Consider the following 24,719-nt stretch of genomic DNA (forward strand, 5'->3'; position numbering starts at 1 on the left):
AGTTATAACTAGAATAAAGAAATTCAAATTTGTAGAAACAGCATCTACAGTGCCAGAGTGCCAGAGAAGATCCAAATAGAGAAAGAACTTCATCAGGAGAAGCTGATGGATAGGCTGTGATCAAATGTGTACAAGTCAAAGTGGTAAGTATCCTATCCCAGTGAAAGGTATACAAATAGTTTTTTCATGTAAGCTTTATCAGCTAATTTAAAGGAAAAAAAAAACAGAATAAAATGTGGATTCATCTTCGAATGAGGAAAAATTGAGATTCTGAGAAATAAGGGAGTTTTAAAATTCAGGGGGGAAATATGCAAATGTTTTCTGTGAGTCAGCAGAGTAAATATATTTTCCACAGTATCTGAAGCTTATTAGTATGACTTAAATTTCCAGACTAAATATAGTAAAATCTCATGTATGAAGTTGCATGATTTTCTTGAAAGGAAGCAATGAGCAGTTTACCACTTCATTCATCCTGATAAAATAGTCATTAATAATTCACCTGAATGACTGTAAGATAGAAGCCACATTTTACATTTCTATATTTTCCTTGCATGTTAAAAATTTTTAATTGTTGAACTCATGTATAGTAGTCATTTTATCAACATTGTTTAAGTACCAAAAAGAATTAAAGAGTACTTTATCAATTCTTCAAAATTTAATGCAAATACTGGGGGCATGATTTTCATGTTAATGTGGACCATGAAGCTTAGAGAAAAATGTTAGACGTGGGTTTGACCCAAAAAAGAATATTCTTACTTGCAAAGCTATGAGTAAAGAGAAAAATTTTAAAGGCACTGCCATCATCAAGTGACAATAATGGAAGAGAGAGTCATTTAACTTCAATTCCATCTGATTGCATGTGAAATGTCTGACAAAGTTGGAATTCCCTGTTTTTAATTTTTTTTTTTTTTTAAGTTTGGGTCTTCACTAGAACATCATAGCCCATACAGGGAAAAAAAATTAAAAACAGACAGACTCATTTCCATTCTACATTTCACATGCAATCAAAAAGATCTGCAAATAAAAAAGCTCTCTCTCCCATTCTCCTTCTTCCCCTTGGGGAGCATAGATTGCTAGGAAGATGAGAGGTAACCACTCACAAAAAGGAAGAAAAGAAGCCCTCTCTTAAATTATAATGCAGAATTTTATTTAAATACAACATTAAATATTGAAAAGAAAATAAAATTGGCATTATCTAAAAACCCAGTTTTACATATTTCCAAAACCTCATGCTGGCCCACATCAAATTTCAAATCCAAATGAAGCATAATGAACAAAAAACAAGTCTGCAATTGCCACTCAATGAATAGCTAAATTTGAATCTATATAATCCAAAGAAACCTGAGATATTCTGGAGGAAAAAAAAATTCAAAAATTTTATATTTTTCTTTTTCACCCAGATAAGTTAAGAAAAGGTACAGGTTTCCCCTGAATTATTTAATATCTCCTTCAGGGACAGTACTCATATATTTTAGTCATCTTGTATTCCCAGCACTTAGCAATGTGCCTGGGCAAGGGAAAGGACAAAAACTATATATGTATTGTATTTGCTTATTCAACTCTCCATTTTAATTATTTTTATTTAAATCATCCTAAAAGACATTTCCTAAATGGTAAGTTTGGCTATGTTTCTTAGAACTTAGTTAAAAAATTACAATGATAACATTTGCTTAATTAATCAGTAAAGTTTTTTAAAAGAATGAATAACAATATGGTTAAAAAAAAACTTTCCCTTTATTACTACTCTGATCCTTTATTGCCTTTCTAGAGTTCCACATTTACATTTTTTAAAATTTTGCCTAATAATCCACTAATTCTCTGGATTTAAGACTATGAGATTACCTGATCCATCACTCCCCCAAAAGAATTTTGTTAAACACTGGCTCTGAAAACAATGCTAACTGGCAGTTTGTCTTGGGGAGTGAGAAGGGGACTGGGAAAATCTAGGTTACATGGGTTTCTTTTATTTACTTTCTTTCTTTCCCCAGCCCCCTGGTACCAGGGATATTTAATCACTGAGCTACATCCCCAATCCTTAGCAAGGGTCTTGCTAAATTGATTGGGGCTTCACTAAGTTGCTGCGGTTGGCCTCAAACTTGCAATCCTCCTACCTCAGCCTCTCAGTCATTGTGATAACATGCATGTGCCACCATGCCTGGAAATTACATGGGTTTCTTGATGCAGACCTTCTCAGAGACTTTATTATGTTGATGTCTACCACTAAATACATGATATTTTGACTCACCATTAACTTTATGCTCCATTATAAAAGGGAAAAAAATGCCAAACTATGATATATCCTTATCACAATTATTTTTAGGCTGATTATCAAAATGGTAGACTATAAAAAGGTAAAACTTATAATTTATAAAATATTATAGTATGCAGTTTTTCAATTTGATGAAGAAATTTGTTTTACAGAGTAACTAGTGGAACTAATATTCCTCAGATTATAATTTGGGAAATAACAGACTTCTAATCCAAACCCCTCAAGAGGAAATTAAGACCCAAAGAAGTTGACTGACATGGTCATATACCTGATTAATGTGAGCCAGGATCTCTTGTCTGGAGTTTTCCTCCATTGATTATTCATTCATTACATTCCTTTCTTGAACCATGTTTTGTTGTATATTAATATACCCTCTATTTCTAACCCATCAGCCTGTAGCCCATTCCCACTTCATCCTCCTATCTTACACTCATCCCATTTCCTGCTAAGTATATCTATGCATTCCTTCAATATCCTGTCATTGTGTGAAATCCTATTCCAAGAAGTGTATCATTAATTTGAGGCAGAAAGAAGCACAGTGTCTCCACAGTGAAATAAAAGAGAAAGTGTTTATAAAAACTCATTAACTATTGTATGTAACTCCTTTTATCCAATAATAGATAATAAAATATGGATCTAAAATGGCCATGTTTCTCACCAGAATGTGCATTCCTTAAGAAAAGATTATATTACTTGGCAATGTGGCAATATTTTGATACTGATACTTATTCAAGATAATGATACTTATTCACAGCAATTCATTAATCCAACACATACTTACTGAACACCTATTATGTGACACAGATAATTCCAATTGTTGAGATGTAGCAGTGAACTAAACAGATGAAAATTTCTGCCATTCTGAGTTTATTTTGCAGTAACCAAGAATTTTCTGTAAAAGAAAATGCTTTTGCCTAATCAACCCACCCCCTTTCCCAGACTTATTTGATGTCCCTTCCCACCCACCCCCACCCACACACACTATTTTCTTCTCCCTTACAATAAGGAATTAAGATTCCAAATAACAAATTTTGGGGAAATTCCAGCTAATGTAACCAGAGAATCATATCTAATTGTAAAAGACTTAACCATGTTATATAATTCTTCATTTACAGATGAAGAATAGGGAAAAAAGGTGAAAAAAACAAACAACTCTTGGGGCCAGAAAGCAAGTTGGTAGTAGAAACAAATTAGTAAATTTACAGAATATACTTCTAATCTGTTTCTTCAATACAATAATAAGATGGTAAAAGCTGTGAAACTTGCTGTAATGTTATCTAAAATTGCACAAGAAATATTACAAGCTAGGCATGGTGGCACATCTTTTAATCCAAGCAACTTGGGGGGCTTTGGGAAGGGGAATCCCAAGCTCCAGGATAGTCTCAGCAATTTAGCAAAGCCCTAAACAACTTAGTGAGACCCTATCTCAAAAATAAAAAAATAAAAAGGGCTGGAGATGTAGCTCCTTGGTTCAATCACCAGAACAAACATATATAATATTAATCAAATGAGATGTAATATGAATAGCTTTATCATGTTGAATCAACATACATTTCTACAATTAAAAACCCTTAGAAAACTATAATTATTCTAGATTTTCTTTGTTTGCTTAAATTAAAATAATCTAATGATTTAAGTTAATATCCCATTCTTTGTTTGCAATTATGTGGTTGAACATGATAATTATGTTTACTTTTGAGGGAAATGCCTGGCATAAAAGTTACTGAGTAAATTTAAACTGTATAAATGTATAGCTCTTACTAATCAACTAAATAACTGATATTTTCCTCACATCATGTTTTTTTAATAACATAACATATATTTTTAAATAACTAATACCAGTGCAAGCATGCTAAATGGGAAAAACAACTTAAGGAACTTAAATAAAATTGGTATTTTAAATTTTCAAATAAATAATTAATTTCAAATACAAAGGCACAAAAAGTAATTAGAGATAATTTGCCATTGCATTTCAATAAATGTATTTAGAAGAATTTTAAATGAAAATGTATGTAGCAAAAGCAATCATGAGTAATTCAATCTCCAAATAAAATGTTTAGTTTGAAACTATAAACTATGAAAGACTTATAATAAAAATTCATCAAGCATCCACCATCAATATTAGTCTTTGTAAACTGTCCTTTATAGCTCATTCTTTCATTAAACTTGCGTTTGTTGAGATCAAAAGACTTCATTTTAATAAATTCTTCTATGATCTATTAGGTAACATTATTGTGAATATGTTTAGATAAACATGTAATTACCTATGTGAATTCTTCAGAGTACAAATTGTCTAGATATTCTAATCCTATAGAATTGTTTTAGAGCTAACAATATGTTATATTCTTTATAGTCATTGTTAATTAACTACTGAATTTCTCAAACAAAACTAAGATTTAATTGTTTTGTTCATTCTATTTTAACTCTGTTGCTAACAGATATTGGTTTGTCTTTTATGATTACTAATGAATAATACAAAAAATGTATTTGATATTGAAAAATTTAACAAAATTCACATTTAAGAAACCATATGCCCAACACCTTATTTATACAGATGTATTGTTCTAGAACAATTTAGCCTTGACTAATATGCATTATCCACAAATAGTTTTTGAAACTCTTTTGGTAATTAGATGCTGCACAGCACTCTTCAATGTTAACTAAAACTTTACCACATCATTAAGCTAGTAAAAGATTTTTTTAGAAAAAATATAGCTATATCAGAATATATTCATTAATGAACATTTTAAATATAATTTTTATAATTTTTCTTAGTGTCAAAAATATTTTCATTCATGCAAAAATGACTCATGCTTAACAGTCAACATGTTAAACTAATAACATTTTTAAAATTCTATAAAAATTTAAAACAGCAAAACAGAATGTGAAATTTTCTTTAATATTTGGGTGGTCTGCTGAAGAAAATTTAGCTGCATATAAAAACTATAAATTACTGTTAAATCAGCTGTTTGGATACAAGATAAGTTAATTTATTAAAACTTGTTTTAGTTTATAGAAGGTCTACACATGAAAGACAATTTCAATGAGAGGTCCAAGCAACAAAGGGCATCAGAATCCTATTGAAAATGGAAAAAGGTTTTCTTTTCACTTCACAAATATTGTTTGAACATAATAAGCAGAAAAAGTTGTAGTTTGTAAATCCATGTGTTCTTAATTGGATGTTCTTTACATACTTTCTAAGTTTTCACAATGTACCTAATGCTATCAGTTAAGTATCTATGCTAGGAAATAATGTAAAACTAGTGCCATCTACTGGAAAGAGTGGATATCATTCCAACAACTAATTGCAAATTATGTTGTGAATTATGAGTTGGAATTTGTATGTTTTTTTTAATTATTTGTTTCTCTTTTTTAAAAAGTCCTCCACAAAGCATTTTTAATGTAGTTAAACAGGTTAGGTAAGAAGAATTTGGAGGACTGATGAAATTGGAGAACGGAGGGCATTCAGGGAGTGAATTCTATTGGTGACACCAACACAGAAATCAGAAATAATGCATTCTGAACAGAATTTTCCTTTGATTTCTTATGTACCTGATAAAATAGGGTTTCTATGACATGCAGTTTGTGGCTGTAAATGAATGGACATCATTACCCTAAGTACATGTATGAAGACACGAATGGTGTGAATATACTCTGTATACAACCAGAGATATTAAAAATTGTGCTCTACATGTGTAATATGAATTGCAATGCATTCTGCTGTCACACATAACAAATTAGAATAAAAAATTTAAAAAAAATAAAAATAGAATTTCTAAACTCAATTCAAAGAACACTTTCTGAAGAGTTTCAGAAGATCTAATTTTTAAAAACTTCAAATTGTTTGAAAATTTGGGTTTAGGGATGTTTAGAGGTGTGTGTGTGTGTGTGTGTGTGTGTGTGTGTGTGTGTGTTTATTCCTCCCCTCACCCTAGCTCTTACCAAGAACTAAGGGGGTAGTTAATATTTTCATGACCCAAAAAGTTTGTTAGCAATTAATATAAAAAGTTAATCTATCCAGGAAGTGAACAGCATGCTGCTGAGGTGATTTTTTTTCTTTTTAGGGATAAATACATCAGTTGCTTTGAATGAACTCTCACCAGCTCAGAGTGAAGAAATAGTACTTTTTAACCATGGATGCTGCTTTAATGCATACCTATAGTGTTTCCTCTTTAAAAATGGAGACTTTAAAAGAAAAAAAAATACTAATTTTCTCAAAAAAAGTAATCAAAAAAACCAGGGTTCTTAATTCTCAGAGTAAATATAAGATGCACTTATTCATCTCCTCAGTTGATACACCACCAAAATTCAAACTGTTTGAGAGAAAAACTAAAAGCAATTTTGGATAATATACACTGTATTTGTGTTACTATCTTTTTGTTATATGTTTTACTACAATGTGGTTTATACCTTAAACATCCCCTATGTGGAATTAATACAATAAAGTGAGAAAAGAGAAATTATTTTTGACAATAAATTTAACTGCAAGCTAAACTATGAACTTTACTTTTAATCTTTCCTTATAAAGGAATCTCAAATAAATTTGTACTCTCTGTTAAAATTATGACTTCACCTATATGTAAACTTTCCAAATGTTTACTTATGCATTTAACAAATATTTATTAAGTGCCAGGCATTGTGCTAAGTTCTGAAGCCATAAGCTTGTGATTCATAGAGTTATACTTATACAGATGGTATTATATGACTTTCAAACACCATTTGCAAAATATCTCTTAAAGATGTCTAAGTTATCCATTAGAAGATCATGATATCTTTATAAACTACATAACAGCCATGTGGTTCTTCAATTCACTGGAGACAGTTAAATACGCCCCTGAAGTCAAGGAAGAATCACAACCATATATTATGTGCTTGATGTTAGAGAAAAAGTATAATTTATCACTATAATTAGTACTATTTAGACAAACACCCTCACTTGGCTGAAAAATTCTATAATATCTAGCCTACAATTACTCTTAATTTTTATCTAGCATTAAAACTATGTATAAAACTGTGCTTCCTAATCCCTCCTCAGATAATGGTTCAATCTTAATTTAGTGGCCAGGAATTCTAATGTTCAAATGGAAAATATTTCTATCCTCCCACCACCAACTAGAATACTTTTCTATAAGTTTGCAACATTAATTAGTAGTGAGTTTTAACATTTAATTAACCTATGACCAAAAGTTGAAACAAATAGCAGCTAATAAAATCACAGAATTTCAGATCTGAGCATACTATATAATTTTAATTCTTCATTTTAAAGATCTAGAGGTTTACTGATTTGTTCAAGGTCACACAAGTTAATGACAGAGCCATGGTTAGAGTTTTCTGACTCCTCTTCCAGTGCTCTTTTTTAATACTTAAAGAAACTGTTAGAGGAAATTAAGAAATTCTGAGAGAAAAAAATTACATTTAATGACAAACATAAGTGAACCATAACTCAGATGCATTTAATAAGCTCTAAATTAAAATTATACTTTAATAAAAAATAGAAAAGGAAGTCAAAGCTCAAAAATGATGGATCACTCTTCTGGGATATGGCCTTCATGCAGGTCAATCCAGTTATAATCAACTTTAAGAGCCTGTTGCAATTATTTTTTAGTTCTGGAATTATTTCATATTGAATAATACTCAAAATTAGTAGGATACTGGCTAGGGAATAAAAATCTTTTTGATTTACAGAGATTTCTGTTGCAATCAGTTTTAACCAGGGAACAGTAAATTAAAGCAAGGCTTCAAACTTTCACCTTAATTTCCTATATCTCTAATGTTGTCCTCTTCCTTCTTTACCTGTACAAAATAATAAAAACTAGAATTCTCATTTCATTTTATATTTCAAGGTTGAAATAGTTTCTATTACTGTTGAACTTAATTTCTTTACCATTTCTATATACCTAAAAGTAAAATCTTATTACAGAAATAAACGATAAAGATTCTAATATGTAGACACTAAAAGACTAACTTTCCTAACACTTGAAAAATTAAATTAAGTGGCACTTAAATGATTAAGTAATTATGAAACACTATTTTATCCAGTTCATTTGCCATCTTAAAATGGGTGTATAAGGCCTAGATAAGAATGATAACAGAGTTTCTTTGGGTTTTCATCAGTACTGGGTAATAAGAATGACAGAATGTATTATTATATATTTATAGGACTCGAATTCTGGTTCAGCAGGATATATAAGTAAAATAAAGAGTTCAAAACAACAGACTGAGGTGGTTATTTCTTCAAAGTATATTTGTGGTTTCTATTTAAGTAAAAGTAGTTAAATAAAATATGGTGTAATTTTAAATGTTTTTAAAAGCATATTGTGCTGGAAAAATAAAAACCTGTATGGATACAGATGCATGGATTTCCACAATGAACCTAGTAAAGACATAGATGGTGCCTATTTCATGCCAGCCAGTGTGCTAAGCACTTTTTACAACCCAAACTTTTTAATTCTCCACAGCTATCCTTTCAGGTGGGTATTATTATCCTTGTCTTACAAACAACTGAGCTAAACTACACAGCCAGTGAGAGCAAAGCCAGATCTCAAGCCCTGTCAGTCTGAATCTAGAATGTGTATGCTTAGGCACTGCACTGTAATGGTTAGCTCTTAAAAATTGTCAGCTTTGTTGAATTTAACTCTGAATTATTTTGTTATCAAAACTTAAAGATATTTATATTTCAATTAAACAATTTCACCATGAAATACATTAATTCCATGACTGTCACATCTCAAGGAATATACTGTTAGTAAGTTGTTTCTGTTAATATTTGCCCTCCTCTGTGTACAGCACATCCCATGTTACAGGAACTTTCCTGGGTGCTTTTACCCATGGGTTTCTTGTTTCCCCAAAGTGAACATAACATAGAGCAATGGAAAAGTTCCATACGGCACAAGTACTACAGTGGTTAAGGTACTCTTTCCAGCTCATATACAATGCAACAGACAAAGCTAATGCATTACCTTTCTTTTCAAACCTACTACCAAGACCACTAAATTCAGAATCTCAGATCTTCCTGACACCATCCAGCCTCAAAATCCTCCAATATACTGTATGGTGGGAGTGCAGGTAATATGGGGCCAATGCAGATACTGAGAAGAGTGGTGGGGGCCTCCATGGTTTAAGCTGCATTAGTCACCATAAATAGACAAAAAAAAAACTATTTTAAACAAGTTACTTGCTATTCAGATATAACCTCAAGACAAATGCCTTATCTTCCCCTTCCAATTAAGCGGCCATTCAGCCCCTCTCAAAAACACCTGGAAAACCAGCACTGACCTTTCCCCACACTAAAACAGTCTTTTTAAATACAAAAGGAAGTCATATTATTCTCTGGCTATTCCCCCAAATTTAAATTCCTTAGAACATCATCTATAGCTCTTCATGATTTGGCTTCCTGTCCTTCCTCATCTTTTGTACTTCACCTTCCCCTCCTAAACTTCCTATAGTAAATAACCCATATTTTCTGAACACATATTGCTCTTTCAGGCCTTCATGTTTTACCCATGCTACTCAGTATGTTAGAGATATCCTGAACCCTCACTGGCCATAGGGCTAAGGACAGTTAGCCCTGTCCTTAGGGCTAACTCACAGTCTGAGATTCAGCTCAAGCTCCTCCTTAGAACCTTTCTTGAACTTCAGAAACCTTACCTCCCTTCCAAAATGTCTTCCCCTAAATAGCTAGGCCCATCCACCTCTGGATTCCCATAATACCCCAGGCATAAATACTTCTATTATCAAACCTTTCAAAAGTCCTCACAGACTTCAATCACTACTTTGAACTCTGAAAGAAACTGGCTTTATCTTGTATATCCTTGTATCCTCAGTGCTTAACACAATGTCTGACACTCATAGTTAAAACTCAATAAATATTTAACAAGTTAGAATCAGATTCTCTAACCAATGTAGTAATAGAGATGCTCATTAATGTAAATTATAATAATATTAAAAATAAAATATTTGGTTTTCATAATAAAATTTAAGTATTAAACTTATAGGCACATAGGAAATTTTGGACTTTCATACCTTATTGTTTTACATGCTCAAAATCACATTTTTAAAAAGTACAGTGGTTCTAATTTAAGAATCAACTGACACATGCTATTTTACTTCTGTTTATTTGGTAATTGTTAAGTAGAGTATATTTTATTTTAAACTACAATAAATGTACATTATGCCAAAGTTGGTCATTTAATTTTTTTCCCTAAAGGATGCCCACATGTAGCACAAAAAGTGTTTTCATTATCCTTTAACAAGATGAATGTCTTATTTTGTATGATTTGGGGCAGTTTCTCACTGAGCTTCCACCTCTTATGAACATTATGATTTGCAGATGTGTAGTGTGCAAGGAACAGGAAGATATCGTGAAATATTAGTGATGATTGTACACTGGACAAAGAAACTGGACAGTGTTTCCAAGAGCTGAAGAATTATGGAAATGAATGCCACTCAAGTAGAGTGGTGATTTATAACCAATTTCTGTGTTCAAATTAGGACTCAAATAAAAGAAAAGGAAATTTAGTAAAGCAAGGTGGTGCATCATTTCCTGCAGCAGAAACACCCACACAGACCAGTGCCCTCACTATGTACAGTACAACAAGCAGCAACCTGAGGGAAGCCCACAGGCTCGCAGGGCCACTGGCTGGCTCTTTGTCACCAAATGCAGCAGGTTGAATGCAGACATCACTGTAATATCTTCACCAACAAAACGAGAGGCAAAGAACAGGGGCAAGAGCTGAGTAAGAGAAAAAAAAAAAAAAAACAAATTAACACAACACGAATGTTAAACACATTCATTGAACAATTTATAGTTATGATTTTATCTGGAACTGAACATACATACACACACAGTGCTAATAAATTTCAAATGTCTATTTTTCAGACAGTGAGCTTATTTTCCACCCAGGCTTATTTATATCTTATGAATAAAATACACACCATATAATAGCAGTGTAATCTGCAAACACATTTTGCAAGAAGTTGAAGTTTAAAGTAGTTGAAAGGAATTAGGTTTAGTGAGTTCATAACATGTGACAGGAACTGTCTGGAGCCTAATATACACATTGTATCATATAATTCTTACAATAAACCTAGGAAGTAGGTTTTATCCTCCTAGTACATATGTGAGAAACCTAGGCTCAAAGGTCCAAGGGCACAAACCAAATAACCAGGGGAAAAAGGATTAGAAAACCTTATTACATCTGACTGCAAAGCCATATTCTTGCCTTATACCATGCTGCCTTTTCCCAGCAATTATTTGTGCAAGCCTTCCTTCCTGGAGAATGCATTTCAAAAATATTGTGAATTTAAGAGACTTCTTTTGTTAGAGTTTCATTTTTTAAAAATAGAATCAAAAAAACCTAAGGGGAACTAAGAGAATTCACGGCAGAAACCAAGTTAAGTTAGAATAAAACATGAACAAGAATTTTCATTCTATTTTATGATAAATTCTAAATAAATTTCTGTGAAAAAACACTGAGAACCTAGTATTAAAAAGGCTAAAAATATTTTTCTAAAGTCTTTGGAAATGAATCATGTGGAAGAATCTCAAAACCATATGAATATTAAGCTTCAGAGAACAGTTCAGTTCTTAGGATTTTTGTGAAAGTTTTAAACAATATTGTAATTGGTAAAGATTAACTTCAAATGAAAATGGAAAAGTGCTATATTAATATAAACTTCTTATTGTTATTTAAAATTAGTATTTTAATTAGCTTTAACTACCAAATGTCCAAAAATGGTTATAAAATTAATGTCTTGTTCATTTCCTGACCACCATGTCCATTCCCCTTCCACCCACCCACCCCCAATCCACCCGCAAATAAAAACCTGTTCCTGGACTTTTCTGACCTACTTCAAGAACAAACACATAATAAACAGTAATGTATTTTACCAAATCACTCTGGAGTATATCTGGCAGAAATCTGCTTGTATTAACATGCCTGAACTCTGACTTCTCAAAACTAAACTCACTACGAAACTAAAACATTTTTGTGTTACCAACTGGAGACAAAGGAGAGGAAGAGGGAAGGTAAGTATCACAATGCACAGCCTGAAAGAACCATTAAACATAAATAAACATGTCATTTTCAGGAGTGACTGCAGAGCAGGGGAAAGAGAGCATGCCTTTGGAGCAGACTACTGACTAATAAAAGATCAAAGGTCTATACCTCCCAACACTATAAATAAAAATGTATTTTTTTCCATGAGACCCTTCTCTGCAAGGAATAAAGTGTTCACGGTAAATGTAATTACTTAGCAAAGCTGTAGCCTCATTGTGCTCTCACAGCTGACCATAAAACGTCTTCCTATTCTGTTTCATCAACCGCTCGCTGTACCAGGCAGCCTGGGTGCCTACCGATCACTGTGGCCATCTGGCTTGTGTCAAAGCCAGCACACAGGAAGAAAGGCAGTGACGTCACTCTGCAGGTCAGGCAAAGAACAAAGATGCATTCTGCAATTAAAAGCTGAGGGCCGCAAATACCCAGGACCCTCCACTATGATATGACTGGGTGATTTAATGTTCTGACTTCACTGCCTTTTTTTTCTACCCAAATAGCCAGAGCTCCATCTAGTGGCAAATTAGTTTTGCCCAGTTTTTTAATAGATGCAGAAAGTGTTAAATTAGCATCAACAAAGTGGAGCAATTAAAGTGACTACTTTCGGAGCAGCTTAGATTTTTTTTATACTTAAGAATGTAAAAAGCACAATCTGTCACAGTGTTCTTCATTGTTAAATCCTACAATGAATGCATTTCATAAATTAGGATTTGATACAACCCTAATTGTTTCAATGTTCACAGGATAGGAGAAGAAGCAGATAAGTTTATAAAATACATAAAGTGGTATTACTCACACACTACCCTGAAAATATGTAGCTGAGATGTAAAGAGAAAATCAGTTCTAAAGAATATGTACACACATCTGGATGCCTTGGTTACATCAAACCCATAATCTTATACTTGCACACACAAACACACACACACACAAAAAAAAAAACATAGTAAATGTGGCTCAAGCATGTGACATCAGGAGCAAATGTTCTCCAGAATAGAAAAAGTAACACTTTTATGCTGAAATATTTCAACAAAATTATTTTTAGTTAATGTTTCCACCTGATTATGTTTATAGAAATAAAATATTTTTGTCAAAATACATCTAAAATACATAATATGATTGTGTGAAAGATGGGTTTGTGTGAACTATGGAGCCAGACTGTCAATGTTTCAATATTGACCTTGGACAAGTTAGCTTTCCCTCATAGTGCCTCAGTTTCTTCAACTCTAAGATAACCATTAAGTAAATTATTCAGTTAAAAATTCCTAGAACAACTCCTGGAACATAGTATATGCTCAGGAAATGTTAGTTGCTACTATTATTATTTAAATATGTTAGATACTTGCTAAATTTAAATTACATGAATTCAAAAATTCTAACAGTCCATTTATATACCTAACCACATTGAGAGATAGCAGATCATTCTCCAAAGAATCCTATTTAGGCCAGAAAAGTTACTATTCATTCTTCCATAGTAAAGTATTCTAAATAAAACCACAGGATAAAGAAATCCTAAAAATAACAGTTAACTAAGCACTGACAGGTGCCAGGTAGTATTCTAAGCACTTCACATTCATCAGCTTTTTTAATGTTCACAGCCTTAGAGATAATACCATTTTTTTCCATTTTAGCTTTAGAGACTGAAGCTTAAGAAGGTTCAGTACTTTGCTTAAGGTCTTAAAGTTAGGAAGGGAAACAGACCCTAAGTAACTGGGTAATGTAATTGGCACATTTGAACCTAGGCCATACAGTTCTAGGGTCAGTGCTCTTGACCATTACACAACTGAAAAGGAAAAGCTTTAGGAATACCAACCCATTCTGCATACTCTGATTCTATGTTTCTCTGCTAGATAGTGTGGCTGACAATCAACAAGTAATAAGAAAACATAATTCAAGATTATTTGAGAATCTTCTCACTGAGAGGAAAAAGTAGGGAATTAAGTGAAAAGTCTGAGATGCTCAGATTTCTGCACTTCCTCTTTTCATTTCCACCAGATACAACTTTAACTTCTATTTCACCTTCAAAATTTTTCTCTAAATATCTTGGACATACCTTCAGGATATATCCTAAGGATTATAAAACTTACTGCACTTTAATCTACTAAAACTTAAATATGTCCATGATATAGGAAAACAACGGCTAGTTCCCCATCCCTCTACTCCACCCCCCCAAAAAAAAATCCAAGTGTCAATTTGGCAGCTTTCTTCCTATTATTCTTTTTGAACCGCCTGAGTGAAGATCCTAGCCAGAAACAATTCTAGTACAAAAAGAGTCATGCTTTTTAACTATATATGATTAACTCTGTCTGGAGTGATGCTTCAAAACCCCTTTCTGTCCTATAACCATCCCACAGAACACGTTCTGGTAAATCTTTTGGGTAAAGTTCAAATTCCTAAACAGAGCATCTAAAGTTGTACATCTAGCTGCCGCCTAACTCTTCAGCATCTCTCATGGCACCTCCACATCTCACCCCGCCCCGCACTCCTACCATACCAACATGCTCCTTATTTCCCCAAATAGGCTCACAGTTTCCTAATTCCACCTCCACATCTTCATTTCATAGCATTACTCTCTTTTGCCACCTCTCCCAGCTTCTCCAAGAACACCCAATGTGCCAGGTACCTCCCTGGCAACATTAAGGGCACTGATTTGCTCTCATCACTTCCTCTTAAGGTCAGGGACAGTATCTTTTTCATCTTTATACCCCAGGACCTGGCACATTACAGCCATTCGTTTTATAGAGTGAAAGACTCATCATGTAAATGACAGTTTCTATGGAATGGGATCATCATTTCCAATGCTAGAGTCTGTCTGCTCAATCTGTTATTTATACAATTACTAGCAGTTTCTATGAAGAGGTGGAAAGTTAAAAATGCAACCTGACTTGAATCCAAAGATAATTCAAATTCTCTGTTATGGTCAAAAATTTTCACTTCTCCATCTTCTTCCCCCAGAATTCCAATACCCCAAAATTCAACTAAAGATAGTTTGGTAACACTAAAGTTTGTTTTTTCTTTCTACTTTTATCCCTGTAGTTGGATAATAAACTACCAAGGAGAAACGGTATACACAGGGAATCCAGAGAACTCACAAAGTTGATAATTAGCTTCAGAATACATGAGCTGACTGTAACAGTGGGCTTCAAGTGTCAAACCTAAAGGTCAAATACCTTTCCAATAAATGCCAAAGGAATGTCTATATCAGTGGTTTTCCACAAGCTAGTAAAATGTTCCCCCAAAACCGCAGTAACAGAGAGTTGACAAATTTGAATTTTGTCAAGTAAGGACATTAAAAAAAAACCTGCAAAACTTTAAATTCATCATATAAGAAAGATTACATTAACACCATCAAGAACTAAGCAATCGAGAGAAAAAAATATATTTTTTAATTGTTGTTGTGCTGCAGATTGAACCCAGCGCTTGGTACATGATAGGCAAGGGCTCTACCAATGAGCTATATCTCCAGCCCAAGAACATTCTTTTAATTTATTTATTTAGAATATATTTAGTTTTGTGGGAGAGAAGTTTCATTTTTAGTATTGTTCTCACTAATCTAAATGTATACTATGAAAGTTATATAAAAAATATTGTTCTTATTATTGTTCTTATTAATTAGTTCTTATTGTTAGATAAAAAATATTGTTTATTGAGTGAATTGATCAATCATTTAACTACTGCTTGAAATCATCAGCCAACTGGTAGAACTTGGCAAACCTTTTGTTAAAAGGAGCTCCCTCTGTTATTGTACTTCTTTTAAGAAACACCAGAACCCTGTTACTGAGGAATTCCTAGTCAATCTTCCAAACTGCTTAGAGTTGAATGATTTTAAGATATGGATTTTTAAGTTATGCAATCCCTAGTACTTGGAAAACAATTTATCAGGTGCTGACGAACTATACAAAGATGTAAAACATTGTCTATGCTGTCAAAAAACATGTAAGACTAAATGGGAACAGTAGACATGTGCCAAATGTCATGACAGATAGAAATAAAATGCTACAGAATTTCAGAGAATTACTTCCAGTTTTAGGAAAAGGGGCAGCAGGGATACATGGGGGCTTGTTACCAAAGAAAAGATCTATGAAAGAGGACTTCTTTTGTTTTCTTTTATTTATTTTTTTTTAATATTTATTTTTTAGGTGTAGATTGACATAACACAATGCCTTTATTTTTATGTTGCTGAGCCACAATCCCAGCCTCTATTTTATTTTTGTATTTCTAGGGTTACCCTTTCTCAAACATTTTGATATCAGGAGCCTTTAGACTCCAGAAAAATTGTCAAGAACTCCAAATACCTTTTGTTTATATAGTTATACCTACCAATATTTACTATATTTGTAATTATAACAGAAAAATTTTAAATATTTGCTGTTGGATTAGAAATAACAACAGTAAATAAAAATAGCTTGAAAATAACTTTTAAGGAACTGTAAAATTTTATTTTTTAAGCTGAAATACATTTACAAAAATGACATTTGGTAAAAAAAATATCTATATTACCCAAACAACAAATATATATACAATGGGAATTTTTATATTTTGCAAATCTTTTTAATATCTTAACAAAATCTATTTGCAAATCTGTTTAACAGCTTAATAAAATAATTGGATAATCACTTCTACAATCAATCTGATGTGATGATACATTGTTTTGGTTGAAATACATTTGTGAAGAAAATCTAGTAGCTGGAAAAGGGAAGAGTATTTTAATAATAGTTTCAGATAATTGTAGACATTCTTTATCATCACACCAAAGATCAACAAGTGACAGTCTAAAACCATATCAAAGAAATTCTCACACTCATCATATGACTAATGGTGTAACACATTTAAACTATTTTGAATAGACATACGCTTGCCTAATTTTATGACATCATACAAAGTTCATTTGGAAAGTACTGGTTCACTGGGTTATACAGATCTTTCATATGTTGACACACTTCAACACATGGTAATAAAAAATGATATTCAAGGCTGGGGATGTGGCTCAAGCGGTAGCGCACTCGCCTGGCATGCGCGTGGCACTGGGTTCAATCCTCAGCACCACATACAAATAAAGATGTTGTGTCCGCCAAAAACTAAAAAATAAATATTAAAAAAATTCTCTCTCTCTCTCTCTCTTTAAAAAAATCATATTCATTAATATCACTACTGATTTCATCGGAAAAGTTTCTAAATAATGAGAAACTATTATGCTTACAATAGTAGATATGTTTTCCAAAAATTTTTAACCTGAAAGCTCACTTTTTCTAATTGACAAAAATAGTGCCAGTGTTTTCCAAGAACCAATTTGCTCATTTTTGAGAAAAATGCCCCCCAAATACCATGGTTTGTCTATCATTCTTTTAAGTAAAATAGTATCTCCAACAATTGCACAAGTGCTTTTCCTGAAGACAACCAGTGTGTTTTAGTACCCAGAAGCACTTTACAAAAATATAGTTTCCATTTCTGCACATAGAATATTAAAAAGATATGTATTCGGTCAACAAAATTTAATAAAATATAAATGTTTGTAATGCATCATCTTAAGTGAAATTACCCTTTTTTCCTACTTATGCAGTGTTGCTGAAAAACAGAATGACAGTGAAATTTGTTGCTTTGTTTCACACTAAGAACCAGCAGGGTTACCCACTCTTGCTTTTGCAACATTAATGAAAACATCCAACAGTGAAAAAAGCAGTTAGTGTTAGTATCAAAATAGTTTTGGCTTCATAAATCCTTGAAAGGGTCTCAAAGACTCCAAAGATCCAGTTCACACTTTGGAGAACTGCTTTGACTGCTGGTCTGGTAGGTGGCCTGTCACATAGTAAGTGCACAAATGTTTAAAAGTATTTGTTGAATAAATGAATAACAAATTGAGGAATACATTTACAATTTCTCCCATAACAGTTAGAAAACAACAAATGAAAAATAATATCTACTAGTAGACTTTAGATCCCTTGCCACTTCTGAAGTGATCAGTATATTTCCTATTTCATCATATTAGTGAAAAAATTAAAAATTTTGCAGTATTTTATCAAGCTCAGGAAGACTAGTTATGGCAGATTTCTGAATGTAACAGAATACTGAAAAACAGTCTTCTCGGTATCACTTTAAGAAATCCACAAAATCATGTCCTGCTAAGGGATAAGAAAAAAAATTATGAATTTATGTTATCTGCAGACAGGGATAATTATTTCATTAATAAGTCCACTCAATATTTACTGAATCCATATCATGTATATGGTACTATTAATTCATGTAATGCCTACCAATGAAAACCTACTAGTATAATAACCAGAAAATCAGAAATGCTTGAGAATAACAGAATTACATCATTAAATAAGTTTAATAACTAGCCAAAGTCTTAGACACATCTACTACCTTAGAAGTCACCACCTACCAATAGTAAAATATTAGTCATGAGGTATCTTGCTGAAAATTGTATTTAAGTGCCAAAGTTTGAGAACACAATAAAAAACTAGATGGGTTTAGAATTACCTCTAATGTCACTTTCATTTACTAATCTTCTGGAATAGTTTCTTGAATGGGAGAGAAAAGAGTAGAGTTAGATCTAGTACTAGGCACTGAATATCATGTGCAGCCTATACCATCTATTTCACAACCTATAATCAAATCTCCATAGGACTATGTGACTATGTTGCCATTTGTCATGTATATGACAGGGGTAAAAAAGTGAGAGAAACAAATTTTCCATTTTCTAAATAGGAAAAGAGATAAAGAGACTTACCAAAGGCAAAGTCAGATAGCTAGTTTGAAGAAATATAATGTCTATATATTGCAGCATCTACATTTTCTTTATTATTAGGTTCACATAAAAAGTAGCTCTGTGGTAGAGCACCTGCCTCCCACATGTGAGGCACTGGGTTCTATCCTCAGCACCACATAAAAATAAATAAACTAAAGATATTGTGTCCATCTACAAATAAAAAAATGGAAAAAAGGTAAGAAATGAACATAAAGAAGTGTATCTAATACTGACAATGCAAGAGTGACACTATGTCCATTGAAAAGGTATACCAATTGTATAACTAAAATAGAATGTAGACAAAAGCTCAGCTTCTAATATAAAATATTTTAACTTTTACATTTACTATTAAATATAAATTTAGTGTTTATATTTATTATAACATATTATGATTTAATATTTTATATTACATATACAGGCCATCTTTTTTCAGAATTTCTTCTTTCATAACTGGATATTATCTGTTAAATAAAATTATAAAAGTAACTACTGGAGAATGATTCATAAACTTCCAAAGAGTGAAACATATACAGGGAGGGGTGAAGATGGTGGCTGCTGCTTCCCATCTCAGGTTCCCCATGTGCAGATTTTTGATGAAAATAAAGCTTAAGCCAGGCATGGTGGTGCACATTTGTAATCCCAGTGATTCAGGAGGTTGAGGCAGAAGAATTGAGAGTTCAAAGCCAGTTTCAGCAGCTTAGTAAGTCTCTAAGTAACACAGTGAGACCCTGTCTCAAAACAAAAAAAAAAATGTGCTGGAGATATGGCTCAGTGGTCATCCCTAGTACCAAATAAATAAATAAAGCTTATAGACTAAAGAAATAAAATAAATAAAAGATGCAAGGCATCAGATGGACTGTTTTGTCTAAAGAAAAACTTGTTAATCCTGGCTAAGTAATCCTATGCCTAGGACTATAAACCAGATATCTAAATCTATTTTAAAAGATATTTTTTGCTGTTTAACTTATCTTTCCCATCCACCTTACAAAACATTTTTAAATTTTATTTTTATTGTTGCATAATTATACATAATTGTTGGATTCACTGCAGTATATGTGTACTTGGACATAATAAAATTTGATCATTTTCATTTCCCGGTACCTCCTTTTGTCCCCTCCTCCTCCCTCCTCTTAGTTCCCTACTTCTACTCTATTGGTCTCCCTTCTACTTTCAGGAGAGCCCCTTTTTTCTCTCTTCTCTCTAAAAACATGTGGCCCTTAACTTTCTGAGTCTGGCTTATTTTGCCTAAATAATGCTCTCTAGTTCCATCCATTTTCCTGTAAATAACATAATTTTGTTCTTCTATATGGCCAAATAAAACTCCATTGTGTATATATACCTCATTCTTTATCCATTGATATGCTGCCTAGGCTGGTTCCATAAGTTGGCAACTGTCAATTTCATTACTATGAACATGGGTATGCATGTATAGCTACAGTAAGCTGTCTTTGATTCTTTTGGATGAATACTTAGGAGTGGTATAGCTGGGTCATATGGGGATTTCATTCCTAGATTTTTGGGGTTTTTTTAGGAACCTCCATACTGATTTCCATAGTGATTATACTAATTTATATTTCCACCAATAGTGTATAAGAGTTTCTATTTCCCTGTATCCTCGCCAGAATTTATTGTTATTTGAATTCTTGATGATTGCCATCCTGGAGTAAAATGAAATCACAGTGTAGTTTTGATTTGCATTTCCCTATTAGCTAAAGACACTGAACATTTTTGCATTTGTTCAATTTGTAATTGTAATTGTCTGATAAGTTCATCTGAACATTTATTGAATGGATTATTTGTTGGTTTCTTTCCCTTTTTTTGGTGTTGAGTTTTTTGAGTTCTTTATATATTCTGGATATTAATCCTCTGTCAGAAGAGTAGCAGGTAAGATTTTTCTCCTATTTGGTAGGCTCTCACTTCATGTTTTTTTATTGTTTCTTTGCTACGCAGAAGCTTTTTACTTTGATGTCATCCAATTTCTTAATTTTTGCTATTACTTTCTGGGCTTTAGAAGTGCTATCAAGAAGTCATTGCCTGGGCTGGGGATGAGGCTCAAGCGGTAGCGCGCTCACCTGGCATGCGTGCGGCCCGGGTTCAATCCTCAGCACCACATACAAAACAAAGATGTTGTGTCTGCCGATAACTAAAAAAATAAATATTAAAAATTCTCACTCTCTCTTTAAAAAAAAAAATCTTAAAAAAAGAAGTCATTGCCTGTACCTACTACTGGAGTGTTTCCCCTGTGTTTTCTACTAGCAGTTGCGAAGTTTCTGGTCTAATTACTAGGTTTTTGACACATTTTGAGTTGACTTTTGCACAAGGTGAGAGATAGGGATCTAGTTTCATTCTTGTATATATGAATATCCAGTCTTCCAAGCACCATTTGTTTAAAAGGTTGTCTTTTCTTCAATGTATGTTTTTAGCATCTTTGTTAAGGATCACATGACTGTATCTGTGTGGGTTTGTCTTTGTGTCTTCTATGGTGTTCCATTGGTCTATGTGTCTGTTTTCATGCCGGTATCATGATGTATTTGTCAACATATCTCAGTAGTATACTTTAAAATCAGATACTGAAATGCCTACAGTATTACTCTTTTCACTCAGAACTGCCTAGGCTATTCTGAATATTTTGCTCTCCCATATGAATTTTAGGACTGTTTCTGTGAAGAATATTATTGATATTTTGATGGAGATTGCAATTGAATCTGTGGATCACTTTTGGTAACATGGCCATTTTAACAGTATTAATTCTGCCTACCCATGAACATGGGAGACCTTTCTATTTTCTAGCAACTTCTTTCATTTCTTTTTTCATTGTTCTGTAGCTTTTGCTGCAGTGGTCTTTTATCTCTTCGGTTAGCCTTATTCTGCTTTATTTATTTATTTATTTTGAGGATTTTACAAATGGAACAGTTTTCCTGATTTCTTTCTTAGTGGACTCATTCTTGGTGTTCATAAAAGCTATCAATTTTTGTATGTTGATTTTGTATTTGGCTATTTTGCTGGATTTGTTTATCAGCTCTAGAAGTCTTCTGTTGGAATGTTTAGGATCTTCTACGTGTAGGATCACCTCATTACAGTGAGAAGATCACCTCTTTACAGTGATAATTTGACTTCTTCCTTTCCTATTTGTATCTTTTTATTCCCTTCTCTTGTTTAACTGCTCTGTGTAAAATTTAAAGCACTATATTGATTAGGAATGATAAAAGTAGACATCTTTGTCTTGTTCCTGATTTTAGAAAGAATGCTTCCAGTTTTTCCCCATTCAAGGCTTTGGGTTTGTCATGTGTAGCCTTTATAATGTTGAGGTTAAGTTCCTTCTATCCCTAATTTTATTGGGGTTGTTATTATGAATGAGTGCTAAATTTTGTCAAAAGCTTTTTCTGCATATATTGAGGTAATCAGGTGATTTCTGTCTTTGGTTCTATTTACATTGACTGATTTGTATATATCAAACCCTCCTTGCATCCCTGGAACAAAACCAACTTGATCATGATGTATACTTTTTGTAATGTGTTATTGAATTCTATTTCCTAGTATCTTGTTAAGGATTTTTGCATCTATGCTCATCAAGGATACTGATCTATAGTTTTATTTCCTACATGTGCTCTTATCCGGTTTTAGTATCAGGTTTCAACTTGGTTCAATTTTGGTAGGGTGTATATATCTTGGTATGCATCCCTTTCTTCTAGATTTTCTACTTTATTGGGACATAAGTTTTCAAAATAGTCCCTAGTGATCCTCTAGATTTCCATAATGTCTGTTGTGATATCTTCTTTTTCCATCTCTAATTTTATTAAGTTGGGTCTTCTTTCACTAAGAAATAATTTTAATGAGTTAAATATAAGCCCTAAGACATGTCCTTAAATCATATTTAAAATATTACAATCAGAACTTTGTCACCATTCTAGGAATAGAAAGTTTCAGCACTGGAAATTGCAAATAAATGTTTGTTATATCAGAATTTTAGCAACCCTCCCTCCAAGTTAACTTTCTATTGCAGAAAATAAGAAATTTGATCTGATATAGTATATAACAGAGAAATTTTACAAAATGAACCTCACCAAAAAGTAAATCTTTGTGACCTCTATCAACTACTTGACAAGTATTGGTCTTGAGAGGGGTAAGTCCAAAATAAGTTCATAAAGTGAAAGAAATAAAATATTTTGCATATTCTTTCTACTTTGTCCTACTATGGTTTTCTTTATTAATTAAATCATGTTTTTAAATGAACCTAAATACTCCACATATACTCCAAACTATTTTTCTTATCCCAAACTCAATTCAATTATTTCTTTATTTCTTCACTAATTTATTATTCTTTCTGTATTCCTAATTATGTTTAAAAAGGACTCCCATTTACCCAAATGAAACCACAAACCTGAAAGTCACCTTGATTCTCTTCTAATGACCATTATATCCAAACAACACTAAGTACTATCTTTATTTCCAAGAGGGTACTCAAATACACCTTTTCATCTCTCATCAGATTATGTGCCTCTTACTGCCCACAATCTGATTTCCTCCACATGTAACCAAAAGCCCTGCATGCTGGCTCTAACAGTGCTATAACCCAATCTAACATACTTCATGGCTCATTAACACCTACAGGGAAAAATTCAATCTATCCTGCCATTTAAGACCTACTTGGTTTCTTTCTTTTCCTATGTCTACTTTAATCCTCCATACAACCTAGTATACTCTTATGTTCCATGCACTCTCTTATCCTTACTTTTTCTCTAGTACCTCACACAAAGCCTAGCCCCTAGTAGAAATTCAATATGTATTTACTGAACAAATAAATATTGACAATAACCAACTACTTTTTATAGTTTCCCATACATCTTTTATAACCTCACCATACCACTTATATCCTCTATATTATATACAGAATGCATTCATATTTAACTTTGAAGCCCAATTTAGACATCATTCCTATAGGCAGGAAATTGTATACATATCATTTATATAAAGTTTATATTTAGGTATCATTTCCCTCACAAGGATCTCCCATTTCCTTCTCGCCATTCCTTCTATTAGAAAAAGAATGTATTTCTCCTCTGCACTACTTTATATTTCAGCACTTCTATTACTATAATGTATTACTGCAGCTAGAATTTTAGGTTTACAAATCTGCCTATCTTATAAGCTCCTTAAGAGTATTCAGTGGGCTGGGTGTGGTGGCACATGACTATAATCCCAGCAACTCAAGAGTCTGAGGCAGGAGGTTCGCAAGTTCAAAGCCAGCCTCAGCAAAAGTATGACATTAAGCAACTCAGTGAGACATTGTCTCTAAATAAAATACAAAAACGGGCTGGGAATGTGGCTCAGTGTTTGAGTGCTCTGAGTTCAATCCTTGGTATCCCCCCACCCCCAAAAAAGGAATATTTGGTGGGATTTCATCTCCATAAAATAAAGGCTCAATAAATGTTTTAATATAACTGAACTCAAATGTTTTCCCTATATTTGTACAAAGTGTCCTAGTGCCCATAGAACTAGTCCAATATTTCTGTTTATACAGCATGGTATACAGGAACTGCATTCAAATTCTGACTCAATCAGCTGAATAATCTTGAAAAATTAGTTACCCTCTAAAATCCTCAGTTTTAGGCCTGAGGATGTGGCTCAGTGATAGAGTGCTTGCCTAGTG

General features: G+C 32.8%; 1 protein-coding gene across 4 annotated transcripts in view; it reads right to left on the reverse strand.

Moving 5' to 3' along the window:
- Msrb3 (methionine sulfoxide reductase B3) overlaps window positions 1-24,719 on the reverse strand; it is a 163,987-nt gene that overhangs the window by 123,471 nt on the left and 15,797 nt on the right. For 2 of the 4 annotated variants that reach the window (XM_027929633.2, XM_071609699.1), the window contains exon 2: window positions 10,874-11,000. The exons of 1 other annotated variant lie outside the window; for it this stretch is intronic. In XM_027929633.2, the coding sequence (XP_027785434.1) occupies window positions 10,874-10,949 (76 nt within the window). In that variant the 5' untranslated portion in view covers window positions 10,950-11,000. Of the gene's footprint in view, window positions 1-10,873; window positions 11,001-12,520; window positions 12,542-24,719 lie in introns of those variants that run through there. One more of the 4 variants, XM_071609700.1, reaches the window with a different exon arrangement.

Source organism: Marmota flaviventris, chromosome 3 (genome assembly GCF_047511675.1).
Source record: "Marmota flaviventris isolate mMarFla1 chromosome 3, mMarFla1.hap1, whole genome shotgun sequence".
Lineage (NCBI taxonomy): Eukaryota > Metazoa > Chordata > Mammalia > Rodentia > Sciuridae > Marmota > Marmota flaviventris.